This window comes from Thamnophis sirtalis, unplaced genomic scaffold (assembly GCF_051295495.1).
Source record: "Thamnophis sirtalis isolate CommonGarterSnake01/CBP01778 unplaced genomic scaffold, rThaSir2_p1.2 scaffold_1, whole genome shotgun sequence".
Taxonomy (NCBI): domain Eukaryota; kingdom Metazoa; phylum Chordata; class Lepidosauria; order Squamata; family Natricidae; genus Thamnophis; species Thamnophis sirtalis.
The window spans coordinates 88,680,158-88,703,140 of NW_028261381.1; the positions used below are offsets into that span (position 1 = coordinate 88,680,158).

General features: G+C 37.0%; 1 protein-coding gene across 1 annotated transcript; it reads right to left on the reverse strand.

Moving 5' to 3' along the window:
• Positions 1-3,007: 3,007 nt before the first annotated feature.
• RCN1 (reticulocalbin 1) lies at positions 3,008-22,412 on the reverse strand. Its single transcript, XM_014054657.2, has 6 exons — positions 21,895-22,412; positions 14,482-14,675; positions 12,875-13,053; positions 10,658-10,718; positions 7,691-7,890; positions 3,008-6,970 (listed from the first exon to the last, which is right to left on the reverse strand). The coding sequence occupies exons 1-6, from the start codon at positions 22,134-22,136 to the stop codon at positions 6,863-6,865; spliced, it is 984 nt and encodes a 327-aa protein (XP_013910132.2). The 5' UTR covers positions 22,137-22,412; the 3' UTR covers positions 3,008-6,862.
• Positions 22,413-22,983: the final 571 nt, after the last annotated feature.

The following is a 22,983-nucleotide window of genomic DNA, read 5'->3' on the forward strand; positions in this document are numbered from 1 at the left end:
GAGTTAAAATACTTAAGTTAATATGAATTATATTTGTTGATTGTGGAAGAGATGCACGAAAGTCTTTTTGTAACCAACTGATATACTTTCTATAGCATGTAAAGAAGGATGTTGTATTTGTTTTAAATTTAAAAAATTTAAAAATATTTTTAAAAAATAACCCATGTTCGTGTTTTGAATTAGATCTAGTCAGTGGTGGGATTCAGCCAGTTCACTCCACTTTGGGAGAACCAGTTGTTAACTTTCTGAGCAGTTTGGTTTACTGGTTGTTGGAAGAAATCATTAGGGCAGAGAACCAGTTGTTAAATTATTTGAATCCCACCACTGGATCTGTTCTAGTATTAGAGCTGAGGTGATGTGTTTGTGTGGTTCCTTTGGCACTCATCAATGTGGATGAATCAATACCTGGAGTAAAGCATCACCCTATATATTCCCATTCAGAATATTGTGAATTACATTTCTCTTGCCTTCCACTGGACATATTACAGGATCTTTATAAAACAAAGCTGTATTGTGATAGATTATTTTGTGTTTTAAATGAAAGTGTACTATATAAAATGAAAACTAAAGCTTACTTTGGATCACCCAGAGTGATTTGTAATAGATAGGGAACAGATATCTCCAATATGCCCCACCGCCTACCCCCCAAATCACTTGTACCACTAGAATTCATAATGGGATTTATTTTAAGTGGCTTTTAAACATTTTTATTTTATCGTATAATTTTCATCCAGAAAGTCTGTTAATGGATGTTGGTATCATGGCTCTGTGAGATGTGTGCTCTGACTACAATTGCTAGGGATTAATGGCATAGGAGTGCCACATTTAAAGCAAATACATCTAACTCTCATCTGAGATACTGTGCAAATCACACATTATCCCTCGGTTTGTGTATGCTTATCTGGTTGCAATATAAGTCGCAGCTGCATGATAATATTAAATAGGGTAAATATGCACAAAATGTATATTTTGTGATTAAATATACGCAGACATATGTCATTTGGGAAATGTTTGTTAAAAATAATGCTGAAAGTATGTTTATACATATGTAGTGCTGTACAGGTGCATTATAAGCTGTATGTTTTCAGAATACTTTGTATTGCTCTGGATTATGTCCTGCCCTGACACACAGACCTGGTATTATATTAGACTAGTATTATATTATTATATTATATTATATTATATTATATTATATTATATTATATTATATTATATTATATTATATTATATTATATTATATTATATTATATTATATTATATTATATTATATTATATTATATTATATTATATTATATTATATTATATTATATTATATTATATTATATTATATTATATTATATTATATTATATTATATTATATTATATTATATTATATTATATTATATTATATTATATTATATTATATTATATTATATTATTAATGAAGCATATATGAAACTAATGCAAGCCAGATATAGAGTGATCTGGATAATGCACCAATATATCCTATCATCAAGGATTATTCTGGTTGAATTAGTTACCAGATATGTCCCCATGTCCATTGTCCAGCAGGCACAGCCTTAAAGTCAAATATTGCTTTATGTCTCAATTCTTACAGATACATCTACCTAGGCTAATTCTGTCTGTAATATATGAAGTGACAAAACATTCAGCCTTTTGTTACTGAAAATAAAAGACCAGAACACATTCTCTTCAGCAGCCAAAAGTGAGATAAGCAAGAATTAACATCAGGCAATCAAGTGAAAAACAATACCTTAATCAGGGAACTACCAAGGAGAAAACCACACAGCCCCACCAAAACTGGCTGGGCAAACAACTGTATATAAATGGGCAGTAAGCACTATACTGACTCAGGGATGATGTTACCTAGTTGGGTAATGAAATGTCTGCAAGCAAATAACCAAGCTTAGAAAGCATTGAGGGTTCCACAGGTTACTATGTATTATCCATAAGTGGAACATGAAGTTAAAGGTAAACATATGAGAAACACTGCAAGTTTGTCTACATTGAATGCCTTCTCTTACAAGGTTTTATGAAAATTATTTCAAGTATAGTATCTACAAATTAAAAAGAGCCCTTCTTTGGACATTTTATTTGCTGTCCTTTCATTTCATTATATTAAAAATGGAAAACGCATTAAAAACACAATAAAAAACTTCAAAAATATAATCAGATGTTAACTCCTGAACAGTAATAAAGGGTGCATTGTTTTAGTTCCAGTAGCAATTTATTCTATAATATGACCTCCCATTGCAGAGATAACCATTGATATCAACCACAAGAATGAACAGCAGACTAACACAAGAGGCTGTTGTCCCTTAAAATAGCCTAAACTGTTCAGGCTTTATACACCATTACGAACACTTGAAGAATTTTTTTTTAATATTTTCAGAGGCGGTTGTTAACAGTGATATTCTTCAGGTGATGATTATATAGAACTACTCACCACCCATGCTGAAATATTGTGCCAGGGGCAATTTCCAGACTATCTTTAAGGGTCTGCTCACAATACCATTTAAAACAATGAAAAACAGGAGACTACTAGTCCTTGTATCACTAAAGTCAAGGTTCTCTTCCATGTAGAGATGTACTTGATTTATGCAAAAGCTCATAAAGGACAAGAACAGTGCAACCAGGCATACTCTATCTCCTAAGTAACATTTTTTATGCAGACTAGTGACTCTAGATGGGCCTGTGAAGTCTGTCTGTCCATCCGTCTGTCCATCCATCCAGTGGTTAGAATGCAGTACTGCAGGCTAACTCCATGCTCACTCCAGGAGTTCAATTCTGAGCGGCTCAAGGTTGACTTAGCCTTTCATCTTTCCGAGTTCAGTAAAATGAGGACCCAGATTGTTGGAGGCAATATGCTGAATCTGTAAACTGCTTAGAGGGCTTTAAAGCGCAGCGAAGAGGTATATTCAGTAAGTCCAAGTGCTATTGCTATTGATCTATCTTCTATCCATTCAACCAGCCAACCCATTTACATAAACAAATACATTTGCATCTGTAGCAATTTGCCAGAAACTTTATTCCATGTACACATTTGGGAGGGGCAGGGTTTCAAGTAAGTAAACATAGGACAAAAGTTCCAAATAAACTGTTGTTTACTTATTATCTGTGATCACAGTGAGTTGTCTCTCTCTTTATAACATTATGAATTTACTGGTGATGCCCGTAAAAATAAGCTCAGCGTCTATAGAGCATAATATAAAAGCATGGAGATAGTCCTTATATAAAAACAAAGCTGTGCGTGCAGTATTTTCTCTATCCTGTAGGACAGTGTTTCTCAACCTTGGCAACTTGAAGATGTCTGGACTTCCAACTCCCAGAATTTCCGATGCTGGCTGGGGAATTCTGGGAGTTGAAGTCCAGACATCTTCAAGTTGCCAAGGTTGAGAAACACTGCTGTAGGAGAAATACTAATTGGAAATGGCCGACACATGTGGGGCTTTAAGACAATGAGTGTTAGCCATTAAGGCAATTTGGTAAGTCCTAATAACAAAACTGCATGCATGCTAATTCTTAAAAACATTCTCTGAATTGAAGAGATGTCTTTGGTGTGTCATGACATCACCATAATAAAAGCATTTAGTTAATGGAAGATCTATGTCACAACAGTGTGCACAGAGAACCTGCAGATATAAAAATCCATTCATGAAGAAAAAAATCTGAAGTACTGTAACTGGTGAGAAACGCACAAAATGGATTTCTATATTGCGGGAATGAATCATTGTTTCCAGCAATTAATACTTTCTCATACTAAGAAGATAAATTATATTATATGACATAGTATTACCATAACATTTTGTAGCATTTGTCATAATTGGATTTTAATGATATTACCGAGACAAACATCTCTGAACAGTCAAGCTCCATTAAAATCCTTTTTGATTGATTGATTGATTATGCTTAGGCAAAGGTTTGATTTAATTAATTAATTAGTGTTTCAAGTTAAACCCAGCACCCTTGGTCTATTTTAGTTACTTGAGTAACTAAAATAAGCATCCTGAAAATTTATCAAATGCTTCAAGATTGCTGTAGTTGGAATTTTTGTTCATTCCTATTCCTAAATATAACTTCAAGAATTTAACTCATAAGAATTTAAAGAATTTTTTTAAGTTCATAAATTTTGTTGCATTTTTCCATTATTCTTTGGTTCCAAAGATTAATATCTTCCCAATCCAATGTTCTTCAGCTGTATTATACTTGCAGCTTCCAGAAATCCCAAACAAGCATTATGATTGTTCGAAAATTCTGAGAATTGAAGCCTGAAAATGAAGAACTTGGCATGGGCCAGAGGAGAATATGCAAGGACAAAGGTGTTTGATTATGTCTATGTCCCAAAGAATTTCTTCACCATGGTACAGCATCATGTTGTATGAACCATATATTTAGTAGTATTTCCCCAACAATGTCACTCTTTAAAAACTGTTTTAATCACATGCTGCATTTGCTACATGACATATCTGGTCTGCAATAATTTAGATGACCACTAGTTGGCAGCGGAGAAAAAGTATGGACCCTTGCATGTCATCCATAGGTATCCAGAAGTTAGGCATGGGATTAGGTTTTCCCAATAGAAATCACATATTGTTCCAGGGCCTAGGAGCCATTTTACCTTTCACTTAATAAGGGCAGTGCATTCACTTCCTGTTCTACAAAGGCAAACTTTGTCATTTTTCCCAATAAGTGCCTGGGATTTTCTCCTCCACTAGGAAAGTACAGTGGAATGCCATTGCGGCAATCCCTTTCCCATATTTGACATGGTGTATCCTTCCATAAGTTACATCCAGCTGCCCTTTGGGAAAAAAAAGCTAGCTCAATCGTTGTCATCCATGCAGAATAAAAACTATTACTCCTGAACAATAGCAGCAATTGACCTGATGCATTGCAGAAATATAGCTTTCCAGAATCATCTGGATTCACATAACATTAAGCCCATGATTGATTGATTAAACTACAATGCTTGGGTTCCTATGTTATGCTGATCTACAATCCATGGTTTTTATAACATGATAAGGCAGAATCAAATAAACCAAATTGTATTTGGATTCGCATAACATTAAGCCCATGATTGACTGATGAAACCACAATGCTTGGGTTCCAATATTTCTCAGTCTGGTGCCTTCAGAGTATTATGACTACAGCTTCATAAATTTCCACTTAGTCTCTCCTCATGCTGCAGATAATGTGAGCTATAGTCCAAAACATGTGGAGAATGTCAAGTTGGAAAAGGCTGCAGTTTATCTGGTTGCAGCCTACAGCTTGTATGTGGTGTTTCCTCATTCACATCAGATTGAATTTTGTCAGAAAGTGAATAAAAAGTATTACAGGAAAGGCTCCCCCCCCCCAGCCAATCACTAATAGTATTAGAAAAGAAAGTATCTAGAATGATGCCTTCTTAATCTCCACTTTTGAGATTTTAAAATTAATGTATTTATTGTTCATGGTTTCTGGTCCATAAAGGCAAAAATACTGGAAAAGCTTGTATGCCACACGAAATAGAGTAAGTTAACAGTCAAGAACAAAAATCTAAAAGTGGCAATTTACCTCACAAAATCCCATATCAAGATAGCAGTTTGTGCTCAAGTCTGTACAAATTCTCCTTCCCTGTGGTACTTTTGTCTTTCATATTATTTAGTACCAATACACTTCCTTGTAAGGAGAAAATGAAGATGGAAAATGAGCACCTTTTCTGCTGTTAAGAATTTTCAAAATAGAACAGACAGGCATCTCATAAATTATATATTCGAACAGCGAAAGGCAATCTAGTACCTTTCAGTTGTTTTAACACTGCAACTTCCATTAGAACACTGCAACTTCCATATGAGAATTAGTCTCCAAGAATGCCTGCCCTTCTCAGAAGAAAAATTTAAAGAAACCATGTAACATATATATTTTCTTCATTATGAAAATGCTGGAGTTTTTTGTATAAAAAAATATAAATCCCAATCCACACATTCTCATCAGTCTGGAAGGGACTGAGTTCTAGATGATGGTTCATTTGCAATAACTCTTGGAAATGACTAGGTTGATTATTTCTCTGTCAAAAGCATTATGAGTTGTGTAACTTTCTAAGATGAGATCTTGGTTCTGAGTAGAGACCTATCACTGAAAACCTGAGCAATGCATTCTGATGATAGTATACTTCATGTGATGTAACCTTACATGATGCTTCTACCACTTCATTATACATGAGATAAAACATTTGAAACATTCTGATATAAAAGAAATCCCTACATGGCAGGGATGAAAGCCAAGCTTTTTGTCTACCATTGGTCACGTGGATTGGGAATGAGTTGTACCCCAAACACATTTGGTAGACTCTATGTTCTTTGAAATATGGGGGGTTTCATTATACCCGGGTGTTAAACTGGTGGCCCACGGGATAGATGCGTCATGTGCAGGCCACACCCACGATGGGAAAAAGTCATGTGACAGTAATGTGACGCAGAGAGTTTGACACCTGTGGACTATACCATGAAAGAGCACTAAATTATTCAACTCTCCACACATAGTATGATGTTGTACATGTTAAGTAGTAAGATGGGAGGCTGTTTATCTTACTCTGTTTCACAGGTTAAATCTCACTGATTTTAGTGATAAATCCAAGGTTACAAGATTGAAGTGAAAGTATGTCAACCTACAAATGGAAAATGCGCTCCCCAAGTTACAATGAATTCATTAAAATATGCATTTAGAAGAAGTGACATCTGTGGCATTCAATGGTATTAACAGAATTGCTTTTTTGTTAGAAATATATACTGGTGCAAAATTAATTTGCCATAATGACCATTGTTATTCTGGTCATCTACAGGCAACTCAGACAAAAGTCTCTGATATATTTGCTTTTCAAAAAACATTATAGCTCATCATGATTCTTTGTGAGATCTTCTCCATAATTTGTAGCTTGACTTCCAACAAACATGTTCCAATTATCTAGAATCTCTTGTTTGGTTAACTTCTGATCCTGCAAGGGGAAAAAAAAAAGCTGGTTAGAAAAACAGCTACAAATATTCAGTTCTAATTACATAGCTTTAATGTATATCTAAAAATAAGATCTGTATATGTATGTATATTCACATACACATAAATACACACACACATACAAAACTACTTAGTTTTATGAAAAATGATTATTCAAAAATCATAAGCTGCAGACAATCATTAGCTGCAGATAAGCTGCAATAATATCAAGTCCCTTTTTAATGTTGCTCTAAAATGCTTGTTTCCATGATGAAAATTTGGCCTACATAACCCAGTTGTCCTGAGATTGATTATATTCTGCTACTTTTGTAGGTATTTCTGGGTATTTCTTTCCTCTGAGACCTGCAAATGTACCAAGGATTCAGCAGAAGATCAACAGGAGGGGCCCTATACACAGCTATGTTCCTAGTCAATTTTGTGCCTCTTTGTTTTAAAACTCCAAACTCTGGTATAAGAATTTGGATTGGTATTTATTTATACTTTTATCTAAATCCCTTTATATGCGAGCCTCAATGCTTCGGGCCATATAAAAAGAACAATATACAAAAAAGAGGTGTCAGTAGGCATTTGCTTGCAAAAGTACCAAAACAATTTGAAAAATAAATTGTTGGTGTGAAAAAAATAATCTAAAACTTGCTTCCTTGATTTGAAGAAAACACTTATAAGCTAACATGACACCTGTGGGGAAAAAGCCCCTAAATACCTTATCTGCATCTGATTCATAAACTAAATGCCTTGCTTCGGCTTGTGCATGATCATAATCTTTTGGAAGAATCCAGTGTCGAATTTCTTCTTTATCCATTTTTCCATCCTTGTTTAGATCTCGAAAATCTGCAAATTGTTCACGTTCTGTTACCACCCAATCTGGTTCAGGTCCCCCATCTTCATGTGCAAACATGTCAGCTGGAAACAAGAAATATTATGTTAAACTGAGTTTTTGTACTAGAGAAAAGACGTATCCTACCTTTATTTATTTACTGTATTTCTATACAGACATATTTCTCAATGATTCATGATTATACAAAATCAAATGCATTATAGTCATCCAAAATATCAGTATGAAAATCCAACCAATAAAACCACATAAATCAAGAAGACAATAGACTTCCAATGAAGCTTATATGAACAGGTGCCAAATGATTAAAATTAAATAGATGTACAAGACTATGAGATAGTTGTTAGGCTAAACGTATTTTCAGACTTTTTAAAAAAATTACCCCTTTCCTTCCCTCCACATAGGGGTGGGTGGGTGGGAGCATACTCTTCAAAAGAAAGAAAAACACCAATCAACCTGATCCTGAAGAGTTGGAGACATTAAAACCCAGAGAAACCAACATTAAAAGAACTCTAGGTTGGAAAAATCATATGAACTGTATGTAGGCAACTTATGGTAAATGCATTAGATGCAATTACATCTCATAACATAATTTTCCATCATTTCCTTTTCTCCTGGTTTAGTGCTACATCTTCATTAATGCTGACTGTAGTTTGCAGAAATTGGAATCAGCTCGTAAGGTGGGAGAAAATTTGTTTTATAGCCAGTTAAAAATTCAAGAGTTAGATGTGGACTTCTGCACCAGATAGGAGGGATGGGGGGAAGACTTTTGTGTAATGATTCTCAGAATCCACTTTGCATATGCTCTTATGTTATTTGCACTGTGGCTTCACACTTCTTTTATCGTCATGCAGCATTTTACTGCTCTTGAATTGATAATGTAACTGCTACTTGAAGGACAACCCAGAAATCCATGTATATGCTTAAATATTTCACACATTCTGTAAGTCACCTTTCTCCTTATTTGCTTTTCTGATTTATAATCATACCTATAGCTAACAAAAAAAGTGGCCTTCATCTTTATTTAAGTCATCAGATAATATGAAAGAGGCTGAGCTGATAAGGGGAAAGTGCCATTTAATACATAATTAAAATTGCATTTGTTTAGAGATAACTTCTTCTGCACGGTATATTAGAATATAAAATAGTTCACACAAAATCAAGATAGCGTCTGCAACTGGGATTACAGTGCAGGTAGTCCTTGACTTACACCAGTTCATTTAATGACTGTTCAAAGTTATAACGGTACTGAAAAAAAGTTATGACCATTTTTCACATTTATAATCATTGCAGCATCCCTGTGGTCACATGATCATAATCCAGATGCTCGGCAACTCATATTTATGACAGTTGCCGTACCCTGGGGTCGTGTTATTACTTTTTGACAAGCAAAGTCAATGGGGCAGCCAATTCATTAACAACCCTGTTACTAACTTTATAAAACTCACTTAACAAATGTTTCACTTAGCAACAAAACTTTTAGGCTCAATTGTAGTCGTAACTCAAGGACTACCTGTACTGCCCACTTTATGCGTGCTGCACATATAAAACAAGTAGCGTTGTAATTGTGCTGCCACGGTTGCCCCTTTCTGCTCCTTCCCAAATATTAAAAGATTCTATTCTCACCACATCTTCAAAACTCTGTTTATATTTCTACTTTGGTTTATGCTGCTAAACCTATGCTACTTCAGTGGGCTTATTTACAAGCCTGGGTATTGCATCTTCTTGCATCTTTTGTCTGATGGAAAATAACGTTTTTTTAATAAAATAGGAGAATGCTGATCCCTTTTCTTACCTACTGAATATCTTCTAAGACTAAAGAAGTTAGAAGAGTCACACTTTCCTGTTACACAATCCAACCACTTTCTTTTATGCTACCTTTAGAAATCTGACTAGAAAAACAGCCTAGAGCAACTCCGCATTTTCTTTCTGCCAGCCAAAGTCTCTGTGGATAACATCAGAATCAAACAAGCTGAAGGAATAGAAATCACCAGGAATTTTAGAGAAACAACAATCGGCTTTGTGGAACTTAGTGGTTTTTAGTGAAGCTTTAGCTATATCCATTCATAGGAAGTACCGGTACCTCTTCATTAAATTTCCTTTTCATTTCTTTGCCCTAAGCACTAAGTACTCCAAAGAGGAACCATTGTTGCTTTGAAAAAACAAGACGACTTGGAAATCAAACAACACTTGGAAAAATGAGTTAGGAAAGCTAAGGTATTCATGTTTGGTGGACATGAATAAAAGCTAAAAGAAATGGATTCAAATACAAACTTTGATATAGACTGGTATTCAATTGAAGTCAGAATTTAGAACTAATGGGAGAATAGTTAGAAAAATATTATGGGAGATTATTTCAATATATGATTAGTGTAACATGATTAATACATACACCAAGATGGAAAGATTCAACATTGTCCATAATGGAAGAATGATTGGTGAAGTTGACATATTTTGCTGAAATGGATAAATTGTTTTTTTTATTAGAAAAAAGAAATTATCTACAATTATTGGTGAGTAGAACTATCTTATGGACATTTTGCAAGAAATTATAAAAATGAGCTTTTGATTTATGTCTTTGAGGATTAAAGAGGATAGATTATAAAAAAAGGAATATGATTCTTTATATATTTTTACTTCTTTCTATTTTTATTCAATTTTTTCTCTTTTCTTGAACTTTTTGCTTTTTCTTTTATTTCTCGTTTTCTTTTTTCTTTCTTATATAATATTACTTTGTATTAGATTTCACTTTAAAGGTTTCAGTAAAAATCATATATTTATACAAAAGAAACAATATTTATAACAAATAGTACAATTCTCCATGCCATGGCATACCAATGTATTCATCCTGATCCACAAAACCATCTTCATTTTTGTCTATGTCCTCCAGTGTTTCCTGTCACAATAAGAGGAAAAAAGCTGTCAGTATAAAGATGCCTAGTTTTTTCTGCAAACTGCTTATAAATCTTTCATTTTCAGCTGTCCTTTTACATCAGCATCTCCCAATGTGAAGCCCTCCAGTGGTCTTGGACTTCCATAATCTTCAGCCAGCCTGGCCTATTGAGTGCTTGCTAGGAATTATGAGAGTTGACATCTAAAATTATTTGGAAAGGAACAGTCTGGGAAAGGCTGTTTACACCAAGAGCAGTAGAGCCTTTTTTTTAATCAAACATACAACAAACGTGATGTTATATTATCTAAATATTTTTTTCTGAACATACGTGCAAGGTATGTTTTACCTTAGAATCTTCTTTATGCACAGGAATTGGCTACAGGAGCTTCTGTAATATTTCTCTGGAGGTATCATTTATATGAAAATATCTGAACTTTCAAAGGTTGCTTAGTCAATTAAATACCAGGTCATTAATAAATCAATGTGACTAATAATATTTTAAGCTTTCAAGTTAGGAATAGCAAAACAGTTTCTAAGCCTCAGAAATAACAATAAGCCTGTGGTTCAATACATACAGTAGGAAGAGCTTAAGCCCAAATCTCAATATCTCAAACCCACCCCCCCCACCCCCCCAAAAGAAAGAAAACTGGAAACCAGGAAATTTTGGAAACTATAGTCAACAGTTGGACGACATCAGGCTGGAGAAAGCTGGTCTTGACATCACTTAGTTGGGCCAATGGCTGACTATGCCTAGTTTGACATCACACACTGGAATATTTTTTTATTTCAGTGGTTCTCAACCTGGGAGACCCCTGGGAGGTCATGATGACATCATAGAGGTCCATGTAGGCTTGAAGATTGATGATTCATGGCCACAAAATGTATTTAAAGGAAATCTGTAGTCAAGAAATAGTTGACAACCACTGGTTTATTTGATTTTGTTAAATATACCGTGTTTCCTCCAAAATAAGATAGGATCTTATTTTCTTTTGACCCCTGAAATAAGCACTTGGCCTGATTTTCAGGGAGGTCTTATTATTTTTGAGGTGCAGGAGGCGGTGAGCGTGGTCACCTAATGGCTGCTGCTGTGCTGCAATATTTTCAGGGAGGGCTTATTTTGGGGGGAGGGCTTATTTTAGCGCTTGCGCTCAAAAGCTCAATTGGGATTATTATCCGGGGAGGTCTTATTTTCAGGGAAACAGGGTAATAGTGTGAAATCAGCCAACTGTTTAATCATGGTTAATTGAGTAAGCTACAAATGATGCTTAACATATGTGAATTATACCATAATAAGGCACTGCCTACGTTTCTTATAAAGGAAAATTATGCCATAGTAAGCAGCCACCCGGATTTCTACAGTTAATTTGAAGGATCATGAAAACAGCCCAGCTCTGTAGCACTCAAGCAACAATGGCCCTGTAATGTGTCAAAGATAGGAGGCAAAGGATTGGCCATTGATAAATGGGGGTAAAACACAAAGTTTGCATTTTTATGACTTTCAATGGATGATATTTTAAAACATTTAACACAAGCATTTTTTTCTCAGTATTGTTGCTTTAGCATGTGATAAAATCAAGGATTTATTGAATACTTCAATAAGGCAATATTCATGGCAAAATGGGTCCATGTCAGAGGTGGTATTCAGCAAGTTCTGACCAGTTCTGGAGAACTGGTAGCAGAAATTTTGAATAGTTCGGAGAACAGGTAAATACCACCTCTGACTGGCCCCACTCCCATCTATTTTCTGCCTCCCTAGTCCCAGTTGATCAGGAGGAAATGGGGATTTTGTAGTAACCTTCCCCTGAAGTGGGGTGGGAATGGAGATTTTACAATATCCTTTCCCTGCCATGCCCACCAAGCTACACCCACAAAACCGGTAATTTTAAAAAAATGAATCCCACCATTAGTCCATGTATGTGACTCTGTTTGCTACCTTGCTACTAAACAAACCTCATATAGAATTAATCAAGACATAAAAGGGAACACCAAAATTTAGGAGAGAAGCTACTTTTTAGCCGCCTAATTCCTAAAAACAGCTTTCCTTCTGGATGAAAACAGTAATTACTGTCTAGGAAACCTTGAAAGATGAAGAGGTCATTTTCAAGCTGATGTAATAAAGAGAAGCCCAAAAGAATAAGGGTGGCTTTGCCATAGCTTACTAGAACAACAATGTCTTTCATATGCTCAAACTCCTCCGGGTGAAGGAAAGCAGTGAATTCCTCACGAGTTGCTTCTGAATCACCATCCAGATCAGCTTGTTTGAATCTTCTTTCATCTCTGGGCAGCATTTTCTTAAAATTGTGTTGCTCTGTGACATCTTGGAACTCTTTGGAATGCTCTATAGAAAAAAGAAAGTATTAGACTAAGATGAACCAAACTAAAATTGCAGGAATAATTAACACCAGAGTGCTTTATCCAAGAATCTAGATCTCTAAATCTCCCCTATATAAGACGTACATCCAGTATAGTATTCTGTATATGGCAATTCTTCCACTAGATCTTTCAACCTACTGTTGTACATACACACATAGCTCCATATTCTTCAAATAAAAAAAATATAATTCTTTTCTTAGCCCACAATAAAAACCACAGCATTTCGTATTTACTAGAGACTCTTTGACAAAGCTATGTATCTGCGTTCCTTTCCCATCATTATATATACTATCAGTGTTGCAGCAACTGTTACTTCCATGTGCTTTAAACAGAAGGAAGGTATTGTAAGAGGATTTAATTACCATTTTAGTCCTCAAAGCAATGATATTATGAAAACAGCCCAATCAGTCCCTTTTCTTTTACACTCAAAAGCATTTGTGCTTTGACATATATGCTTTATCCATAGGAATCTTTACTTATTTATAACAATGTGCACAGAGCCACCAAGTTGGCCAGAAAACTGATTTGCTTGAATAAGCACATGTAGCCAGAAACAAAGGATATAGGAACGTTACACCCTCTTTAATGGTACCATGTCCTCTGGAACTCAAAACTGAATCCAAAGTCCCATTTAGTGATTCATTTACATTTAGATTAAATTGACAAATGCATTTCTTCTTTTCTGTATTCATTTCTTACCTGTGCATCTTGTCTGCCTATATTTACCAAACAAGTGAGTTTCTGCTTTCTTGCAATTTAATCTTGAATACATCAAAGACAAATATGAATAACCTGCAGCCCAGCTGTAGCCCTTGGCTTAATTTCAACTGGTATTTAATATACACACAGGTTGCTTTTCAGAAGTTGTTTTGCATTTGTTTTGGACACATGCTGAATTAAAGCAGGATACTTCAGGGATATTTGGAATCTTTCTGATCCAACATTTCAAGTACTCTCAGATATATTTTGTATCAAATTTATCATAAATGTAAAATGCCAAAATAGAGCTAATAGGATCTAGGTTTGAACTAAACTGTTGTTTTCTACCATAGTTTACTAAATATTTTACTTCCAGTCATACTATTCTGGAAAAGAACCAAAAAGGAATATACCCAAAATTGTTCTATAAGCCTTTTTAGAAACAATGCTAGAATTCAGAATTTCTGATGATAGCACTTTGTTTTTTTATTCCAATGTTTTCCAAAAGTCCAAGAACTTAATTCACTCAAAATTACTCTAAGGTAATTTTTTTTAGCACTAGCTAGTTATTAGGCTAATCTTCCATCCATCCACCATTTATTCTGGCTCTGTTGCATCTGAATTAGGTTCAGTTTTATGGCTGATAAATATAAAGAAATGCAGCTGAATTACTGTATGTCTAGAATTTTCTTACCTAAGTAGTAGCCATATGATGCTTGTTTGTATTCTTCCCATGAAATTTTATTGTCTTTATTGAGATCATAATCCTTCCAGACCTTAGCCACATTTTCAAAGATGTAACGTTTCTGTACTCTTTTAATCCAATATTTCAGTTCTTCTGTTGTGATGAAACCATCTTTATCATCATCGATCCGATCAACAATTTTTCTGAGATAAAGGGGAAAGTAATCAGATTATTAGAATATTGGTAAATATGCTTCAGAATTTGCATTACTATCCATATAATCCTAGGCAACTGTTCCACAAATTGTCATGCCAGTTACATTTGCTTAAAGTGAATCTTCTGAATGGGAATCACAGTGATGCCTGTCTAAAGCTGACATGATGCATTTTATCTCTTCTGTTTAGCACTGCTGTTTGCACCAACAAATTCTTCATGCATATCTGTCCTCCAGTCCAGATCACATACAAACATCCAAATCAGTATTTGAATTATAGTAAAATATAGTTGAGCAATCCATCCAATCCTTTATCACGGCCTTTCCAATATGGTCATTTTCAAATCTGTTAGATCACATTTCCCTCATCTATTGCCATCAAGGAAGGATTCTGTAACCACTAATACCACAATTGTGAATATATGTTATATGGAGCAGAGTTTACACTCTTACAGAAAAATATACTATATGCTCATATCAGAAAGCACAAAGAAAGACACCCCAAAATATAATTTAGGACAGAAAAAAAATATTGCATAAAAGTATAGTGGTCATACCACCATAAACAGCAACTTAGTTCCACATTTACACAGACTTATGTAGGGAAATAAAAGTCAGAAAATCACTTAAGAGAGATAGGCATCCATGAAAAGCCATGTTGATGTCAAAATGACCGTTCATGGATTTTGTCATCACACAAACGATGCAAAAATATACGGGCATCCCAAAGTATGACACAAATATGCAAGTCACAGTATTTATATGATGTTTGGCATATCATCATGTGTTTCCCTTTTGTGGTCCCTAAGTCAACTCAAAAACAAAAAGAAAACAGGAGAAAACAGGAAATAAGAAGAAACAGTGCAGTAACTCAACTCAGTAAGCTCTTCCATTCTTTCATCATGGTAGCTAAAAAGCAGCTGAAATGATTAAATAGGACCTTGATCTTTGAGCATATGAAAACTGATTTTCACCAAAAATGTGGCTCTACCAAACTCAGTTTCATTAAGTACTGCATCAGGGTTGTGTTTGGCCTTGGGGGTTGGGGTGGGCATGACCAGTATGATATCACTTGTGTCGGGGGCGCCTGTGGTGGCCTGAACGTTCTGCCACAAAAACAACTTCCTGGGCCCCATTTTCAGCTGTGACTGCCTCCTGCAGCCCTCTGCCAGTAAAAACAGGGCTCGGGGGGGGGGGCACATGGGACAGCTGTGCATAGCCATCCCGAGCTCCATTTCATCGCGAGCCAGTCCTTTGCTGTTTCCAGGGCAGCCCCATGGGCCAGATCTAAGCACCATGTGACCAAGATCCAGCCCATGGGTCTTGAGTTTGACACCCCTGCTCTAGACAGTTTCTAAGAGGCCACTGAACAGATAAAGAACCCACAGATAGCCATACAGTTAGAGGTAAACAACCTGCTATCTCTGCTTATGTAACAAATGATACTACTCACAATTTGTAATCGGCCCCAAAATTTGTAAATATTCTGCAGCTTATCCTCAGTTTTCCTGATTGCTGCCACCGGACTGTTCATCTCTTTTACCTTCCCTAAGATTGAAAATAGTCCTCTAACAAGTTTGTTAGCTAATTTGTTTGCTAATAGGTAACCCTAACTACAGTTGCAGCAGATCAAGTGACTAGGAAACTGCAGGTAATTTCCAATTCTTTTGGCAACCATTCGAAGTTAACACAGCACTGAAAAAAGTGACTTATATCCAATCTTCTCACTTACAATCATCGCAGCATCTCTACAGTTAGATGATCAAAACTTGGGCACTTGGCAATCAGCATATCTGTATGATGGTTGTAGCATTATCAGGTCATTTGATTGCCATTTTTGACTGTCCCAAATGACTTCTGGCAAGCATAATGAATAGGGGGAGCTGGATTTGCTTAACCACCACATAATTCTAACTGCAATAATTCACTTAACAACCATGTCACAAAGATCATAAAATCAGGTGTGAGTCACTTAATAACTGCTTTGCTTAGTAACAGAAATTATGTCCCAATTCTTGTCGTAAGTCAAGGACCTACTGCTAGGGTCATGGGAGTAAGATTTTTTGGAAAACCCTAATGTATCCCCAATGCAGATGTAATCTTCATGAAAGCAAATGATACACTTCAGTGTATAATGTCCTCCTTCAAATATATAAACTAGATTTTTATTTTTAAACTCTGTATCTCTTTGGAATTTTTAAATTATCTGATAGCAGTAGACTTATATACCGCTTCATAGGGCTTTCAGCCCTCTCTAAGCGGTTTACAGAGAGTCAGCATATTGCCCCCAACAATCTGGGTCCTCATTTTACCCACCTCGGAAGGATGGAAGGCTGAGTCAACCCTGAGCCGGTGAGATTTGAACCGCTGAACTGCTGATCTAGCAGTAGCCTGCAGTGCTGCATTTAACCACTGCGCCACCTTGGCTCATATTGATGCATCACCTTGGCTCATATTGATGCAACAATATCGCTCCATTCTATCAGGGACACAAAGACAGTATACAAAGCCCTCTCTCCTGCAATTGTTCCCCACTGAAACAAACCTGTGAGGCTCAATGGCTGAAAAAAGAACTGGTCCAAAATCATTAAGCAAGCTTCCTGTCAGCCTCTACTTTGCTTGCTTGCTATTGGCTGCCATAGAAACGGGGAGGGTGGGGGCTTATGGTATTTGGGAAGGGAACTGCATGATACTGGACGAGTTATCAGGAGGGGGGTTGAATCTCACCATCTTCTGCGCATGCTGATGGCCTGTGTTTGGACTTGGTCAAGGTCAACTGTCTCTGCATACCAACTGAATGAGAAGTTTTGAAGATGCAACTCACATGACACTTTAGGGAGGTGAAGATTGGTTATTGGGTTGGGGTGCAAGATTGGTTATTGGGTTGGGGTGCATGGTGGGAGGGTGCTGGGTAAACGTTTGATATATACTTGTTTGTGGCTTTTTGGCTCAGATCTTGCTTTTCTTTCGCTGCTATCTTTCCATAACGAGTAAAAGTATCTTTAATTCCACAAGCAATGGAGTTGGAAATTTTCTTTCTTGGTTATTGATGGAGGCATGCCTGACATTTCCAGTATGAATCTCAAACTTTAACCACTCTACCACATTGCCTTATCCATCTGATCTAAGATAACATTATTGTTTCAAGAAATCTTTTCCCTACTTACCTCCACAAGCTATGATTGCATTTTTTTTTAAAAAAATGTTGCATTATTTTGAGTGACCTTCAATCTATTTTTTGAGGAAGGGTCGCATTATTAGCAAATTACATTTCACAGTCTCTGTCTTTACCCATATCTTTTCTTACTCTTTCTTCCCTTTTCACTGTGCCTTTGCTTGCAACTAGAACTGGAGATGTATGCAAGAGATTCTCATTCTCTAGAAATAATCCCTTGTGCCTTCTCCAAGAAAACCTACGTGGCATTTTAAGCCACTCCTCAGACAGTGATGGGAGTGAGGGAAGAAAGAATAATAATGGAGTGACAGCAAAGTAAAAGGCCGTACGTTAACCCAACAGGAGTCAACACCAACTGATGATATCTGACCACTGAATTTGTAGGGATCTGATAATCTATCATGTTTTAAAAGTACCGATCACATTTCTTTTTCACACAAGCATAAATAAAAGTCAAGTTTTGTGGACTGTTGCCTAAGCCAAATAAAATGCAAAAATACAAATTCCAACCCCCTTCCCCATACACAGAGGGATATACATCAGAAAAGAAATCTCTATCTGGATTACAGATTGCATTTGGAGGCTCCCAGGACCCAAAGTATAGTTATACACAAATGAAATCCTAATTTAACAGATCACTTGGTGGGAGAGATTGTCCATTGTTCCTCTTTGTCAATGAAATAGTAGTAAGACAATTATATTACAGTATATAAGTGACGGAAATTCTTCATTTGTTCCAATGTATATGATTTGCATTGATTTCTGCCATTATTTAAATATAACAAGAATTATGCCCATTGCATCAAAGTCCACTAAACAGAGGTTTAATTTTCCAAACACAGCATTAAATGCCAGGCAAACTTTCCAACCTAATGTTCTCCCAAAAACCTAGTTGTGACTTGTCAAGTGGGCTTGTTAGTGAGAAGCATTCAGCACTTGTCACAGCAAAGAATTTAACTAGATAATCTTCCACTAACTAGATTTATATGATTGGACAAGAAGTAATAATTGGAAATAGCAAAAAATTACCATTACTGAAAGTAGAATAACCTATTGAAATGTTGTGAAGAAATTTAATATTCAATGGAGCTTACAAACACTAATATAATGGGTAGCCAGTGAAAACAGATTATCAATCAATATATTGGCCAGTGCTTGTGAAATCTCTTTCAAAGAAGAACAATGATCTCTAAGACTATAAAGGACCAATTGTCATATAAACAAATACGGCATATTTGTCCACGGCATGGCAAACCTTCATGTTATATATTTGATACTCCTAAATGAAATAAAAATCAATACAACGTGAAATTCTATAACTGACTGAATGGATGTAGAATCATTCCCACGATTAAGAACTTTGGCTGGTAGAGAATATGGATTGTATGAAGGCTCTCTGAATACTTACTACAGCTTGTCTCAAAGGTATAGTAAGAGTTAGAAGAAGAGCAATGTTTTAATCCAGTTTAAGTCTAGAAGAGGAGAGGAAAATAAACCTCTCTCCTGAATATAGGAGCGTAGGAGGCAGAGCAGATGATTGCTTTGCTGTTGTATTCAGAAGCCACTGTGATTACTCAAGTTAGCAACTAGACTTTATACTTCTGCCATATCCTTCCACCTCAGAATAAAGTAACTTTGTTCTGCACCAAAAAAGGCATACAGAGTTTAGAATGTCCGTCAGGTGCCCAACAGAAAACCAAGTCTTCTGCACCTGCCTCCAGGTACAAGCAAGCAGGGGTGCAAATCATATCAGCTTTCTCTGTACTATATGGATGCTTCGAACACTCATCACTCACCAAGCGTAGAAGGAATGTCAGACTGAAAAGGACAGAAATCAGCTGATTTGCCTTTAACTGTGACACATCTCAATAATCAGATGGCAAAAGATCCAATGACATTATCAAACTCTGGGCCCAGTTACTGGAGAAACTATTTGGGTTGAAGTCTAAAGTTGCTCCATCAAACATGGAAGCTCTACCAATTGTGTCCTGACCACATCCTAGGTAGGCATCACCAAAGCACGGTTTTGACACAACTGCCAGGCCTACCCAACACTTTTATTCTATTCATTTACGCATAATTGCTTCTCCTCTCCTCCATCTTAGAAATTAGACTTTAAAGGGGTTTCTAATAACATCAGTGAGAGCTATTTTGAATAAGTTGGCAATTCAAGAGAAAGTTACAATGTTAGGAAGGAAAGGCCTTCTCTCCCCTCACTAACACCAACTTGAAGAATCATCCCACAAAGCAAAATGTTCATTTAATTCAGCTGCTGACTTCAACTTCCTCAGCCAACAGCAAAGATCTCCAATTGACACCATGAAATGATGGTCTTCATACAAATGTCATAAAAATATATTTGCACCAGAACACCAGTTACAGCATTTGCATGACATTATGCATGTTTTAACATTTGTCACTCCCTCCGATGGCCATATAATAAGAATTGGGGATGTTAGATGGGATAAAAAACCGAGGAAGAAAAATTAAGTTATATGGGAAGCCATCGCCTAGAGAAAAGCAATTCTCCCTGCCTGCATCGTCTGAAAAGTCAAGTTTATCACAAAGTTAGGCCAGACAAGAGAGCTATTGCTTCATTTATACAAGAGTATAAATTTGGAGAATATTCTCGTTCATGCTTAGCCACAGCAAATCACAGGGTAATCTCAAATTTATCTCTCTGGTTTCTCTAATCAGCAGATTTGTCATGAAGATCAAATGGGAAGATTAAACCTGAGAATCTTGGAGAAAAGAGTAATAAATGGGATCCATGTGAACGTTGGTTTGACTTCCTCCTATCTGTGACACCCTTCAGTGAGCAAACTGTTCACAAGCTCTGTTGTGGTGTCACTATTTTACTTTTGATCTTTCAACTTGTTTTTTAAAGTCCAACGCCACTGAAATGCTTTCCATCAGTTTCTATTTATTAGTTGCTAGGTTTCTTTTCCTGCCTGCCACAACATGAATTGGAAGTGGACACCTGATCAGATTCTTTTGAGCCAACTCCAATGGTGTTTTTTTTTCTACATTTGTCATTGTTGCTGTTGCAAAATAATAGGTTTTGCACTACAGATAGTTCTCGACTTACAACCACAATTGAGCCCAGAATTTATGTTGCTAAGTGAGAAATTTGTTAAGTGAGTTTTGTCCCATTTTACGACTATTCTTGCCACATTTGTTAAGTGAATCACTGCAGTTGTTAAATTAGTAACACAGTTGTTAAGTGAATCTGGCTTCCCCATTAACTTTGCTTGACAAAAGGTTGCAAAAGGGGATCATGTGATCCAAGGACACGGCAACTGTCATAAATATAAACCAGTTGTCAAGCATCAAAATGTAAATCACATGACCATGGGGATGCTGCCACGGTCATCTGGGTGAAAAATGGTCATAAGTCACTTTTTTTTCAGTGCCGTTGTAACTTTGAATGGTCACCAAATGAACTGTTGTAAGTTGAGGACTACCTGTATAATGTTTGTGGTCCCACTCTGTAAACTTAACCCCTCCATCCCACAATTACGCATCTGCCAACACAAGATATGCAATTGTCATATACTGGGTAGATCTCTCTCACCCATGAAAGACTCTTGTTTCTGCTGCAACAAATTAAGGAAGTCACCCTCCAAAAGTTTTTAAAAAGAGAAAGAGAACCTCTCCTACAACAAATACTTTTATTTCAATGAGCTGCTCCTGGGCTTGAATTTCCCATATGAAACTAGAATTCTGCATACTGCATGATCTAGGAAGAAAACTGATTTTCCATTCAAGACGTTGATAGGAACTTTCCCTCCCGCCACGTTACCAAGGCATCATAGTAAGACATTTCTTCGCCTCTTGCAGAGTTGATTTTCGCTGCCGCGCGTTTATCGGGAAAAAGACTATTAAACTTTGACAGCAGAGTGGCTAAACTCCGTCGGCGTACAAAATACTATTATTTCACTGTTGGAGAAAAATCTCTAAATCACCCTTCTTGCCTCGGGGAACGAGGGACCTTTATGCTTTCCAGTATTGGTAAAAATAAGGACCGTCTTACCCCAACCGTTCCTGGCTTTCCTGCGGGCTAAGTTGATCGAAAGTTTTGGCATCATCTTTGCCCAGAAAGGCTTCGTGATCATACTGGAAGCTCTGGTTTTCTTCGTGTTGCCGGTTGCCGAGTTCGGGATCGAGACGAACAACTCTCTCCTTTCTGAAAGTGGGGACGCCCAAGGACCTGTTGATGCACAATAATAGCATCAGCCCCACCGTGAGAGAGCGAGAAGTTGTTCCCAGGCTCATGGCTTCTTCCGGCCCAAGGGCGGTTTGTCTCCGATGAAACTTTCGCGTCTCCGATGAAACTTTCGCGTCTCCGATACACGTCGGGAGAGAAACCTTCTTCACTTTAGTAGAGCCTAACACGTGTCTTCTGCTTGGGCTGCCTCCCAGTCCAGCGGATCTCGCCTCTCTCGCGCCACGCGCTCATAAAAGCTCAACGCGGGGTCGACCCGTTTTTCCTGCCCCCATTGTACAATCCTGGTCCCGCTGCAAAAGTCTGGCTTTTAAAAGACGCCTATGAATGGCCTAATTTGGACTGGACATTGGATTCCCCTTCCCCTCCCAGCCACTCAGCAACGCGGTTGCAAACGGGTGAAGCTCCGCGCCGTTGAATGGTACGCCTCGCGCGATTGGATAAAAGGAAATGCCTAAGCTGAAAGGTGGAGCCGCCCGACCGCCACGTTTGCAAGGCGGCTCCAGTTTCTTCGGAGGACCAATTGCGAAACTGGCGGGAGGAGGCAGGCTGAAGGAAGAAAAGATTCCAGCGGGAAAGATTCCCAATGCCAACGTGGTGGGGATTGCTACTCTTATTTCTTACCCCGGAAGAAATGCTTTAGAGTTAATCAGCCTAATGCTAGTCATGTTCATCTGGGAAGCATATTCCTCGGTCACTTTTGACTCTTTGTGCCTTGATGGATATCGTATTATCGAGACTGCCTTGAGTTCTTTTGAGTTCAGACATAACATGTAACCAACTGTCAATAAAGGAGAATATTTGCAGCTCAGAGTTAAATGAGGATTCCTTGGTGCTCTCTGGGCTTGGTTGTTTTCTTGCCGATCCAAACTAGGCAACATCAACAGTGCTAGGATA

Excerpts from the sequence above, each read along its gene's own strand:
- RCN1 (XM_014054657.2), bottom strand. The coding sequence starts at position 22,136 with ATGAGCCTGGGAACAACTTCTCGCTCTCTCACGGTGGGGCTGATGCTA. Across the intron at positions 10,719-12,874 it reads TGAAAGACATTGTTGTTCTA|GAAACACTGGAGGACATAGA; the intron begins GTAAGCTATGGC and ends TTATTGTGACAG. Across the intron at positions 7,891-10,657 it reads GGATCAGGATGAATACATTG|CTGACATGTTTGCACATGAA; the intron begins GTATGCCATGGC and ends TCTTGTTTCCAG.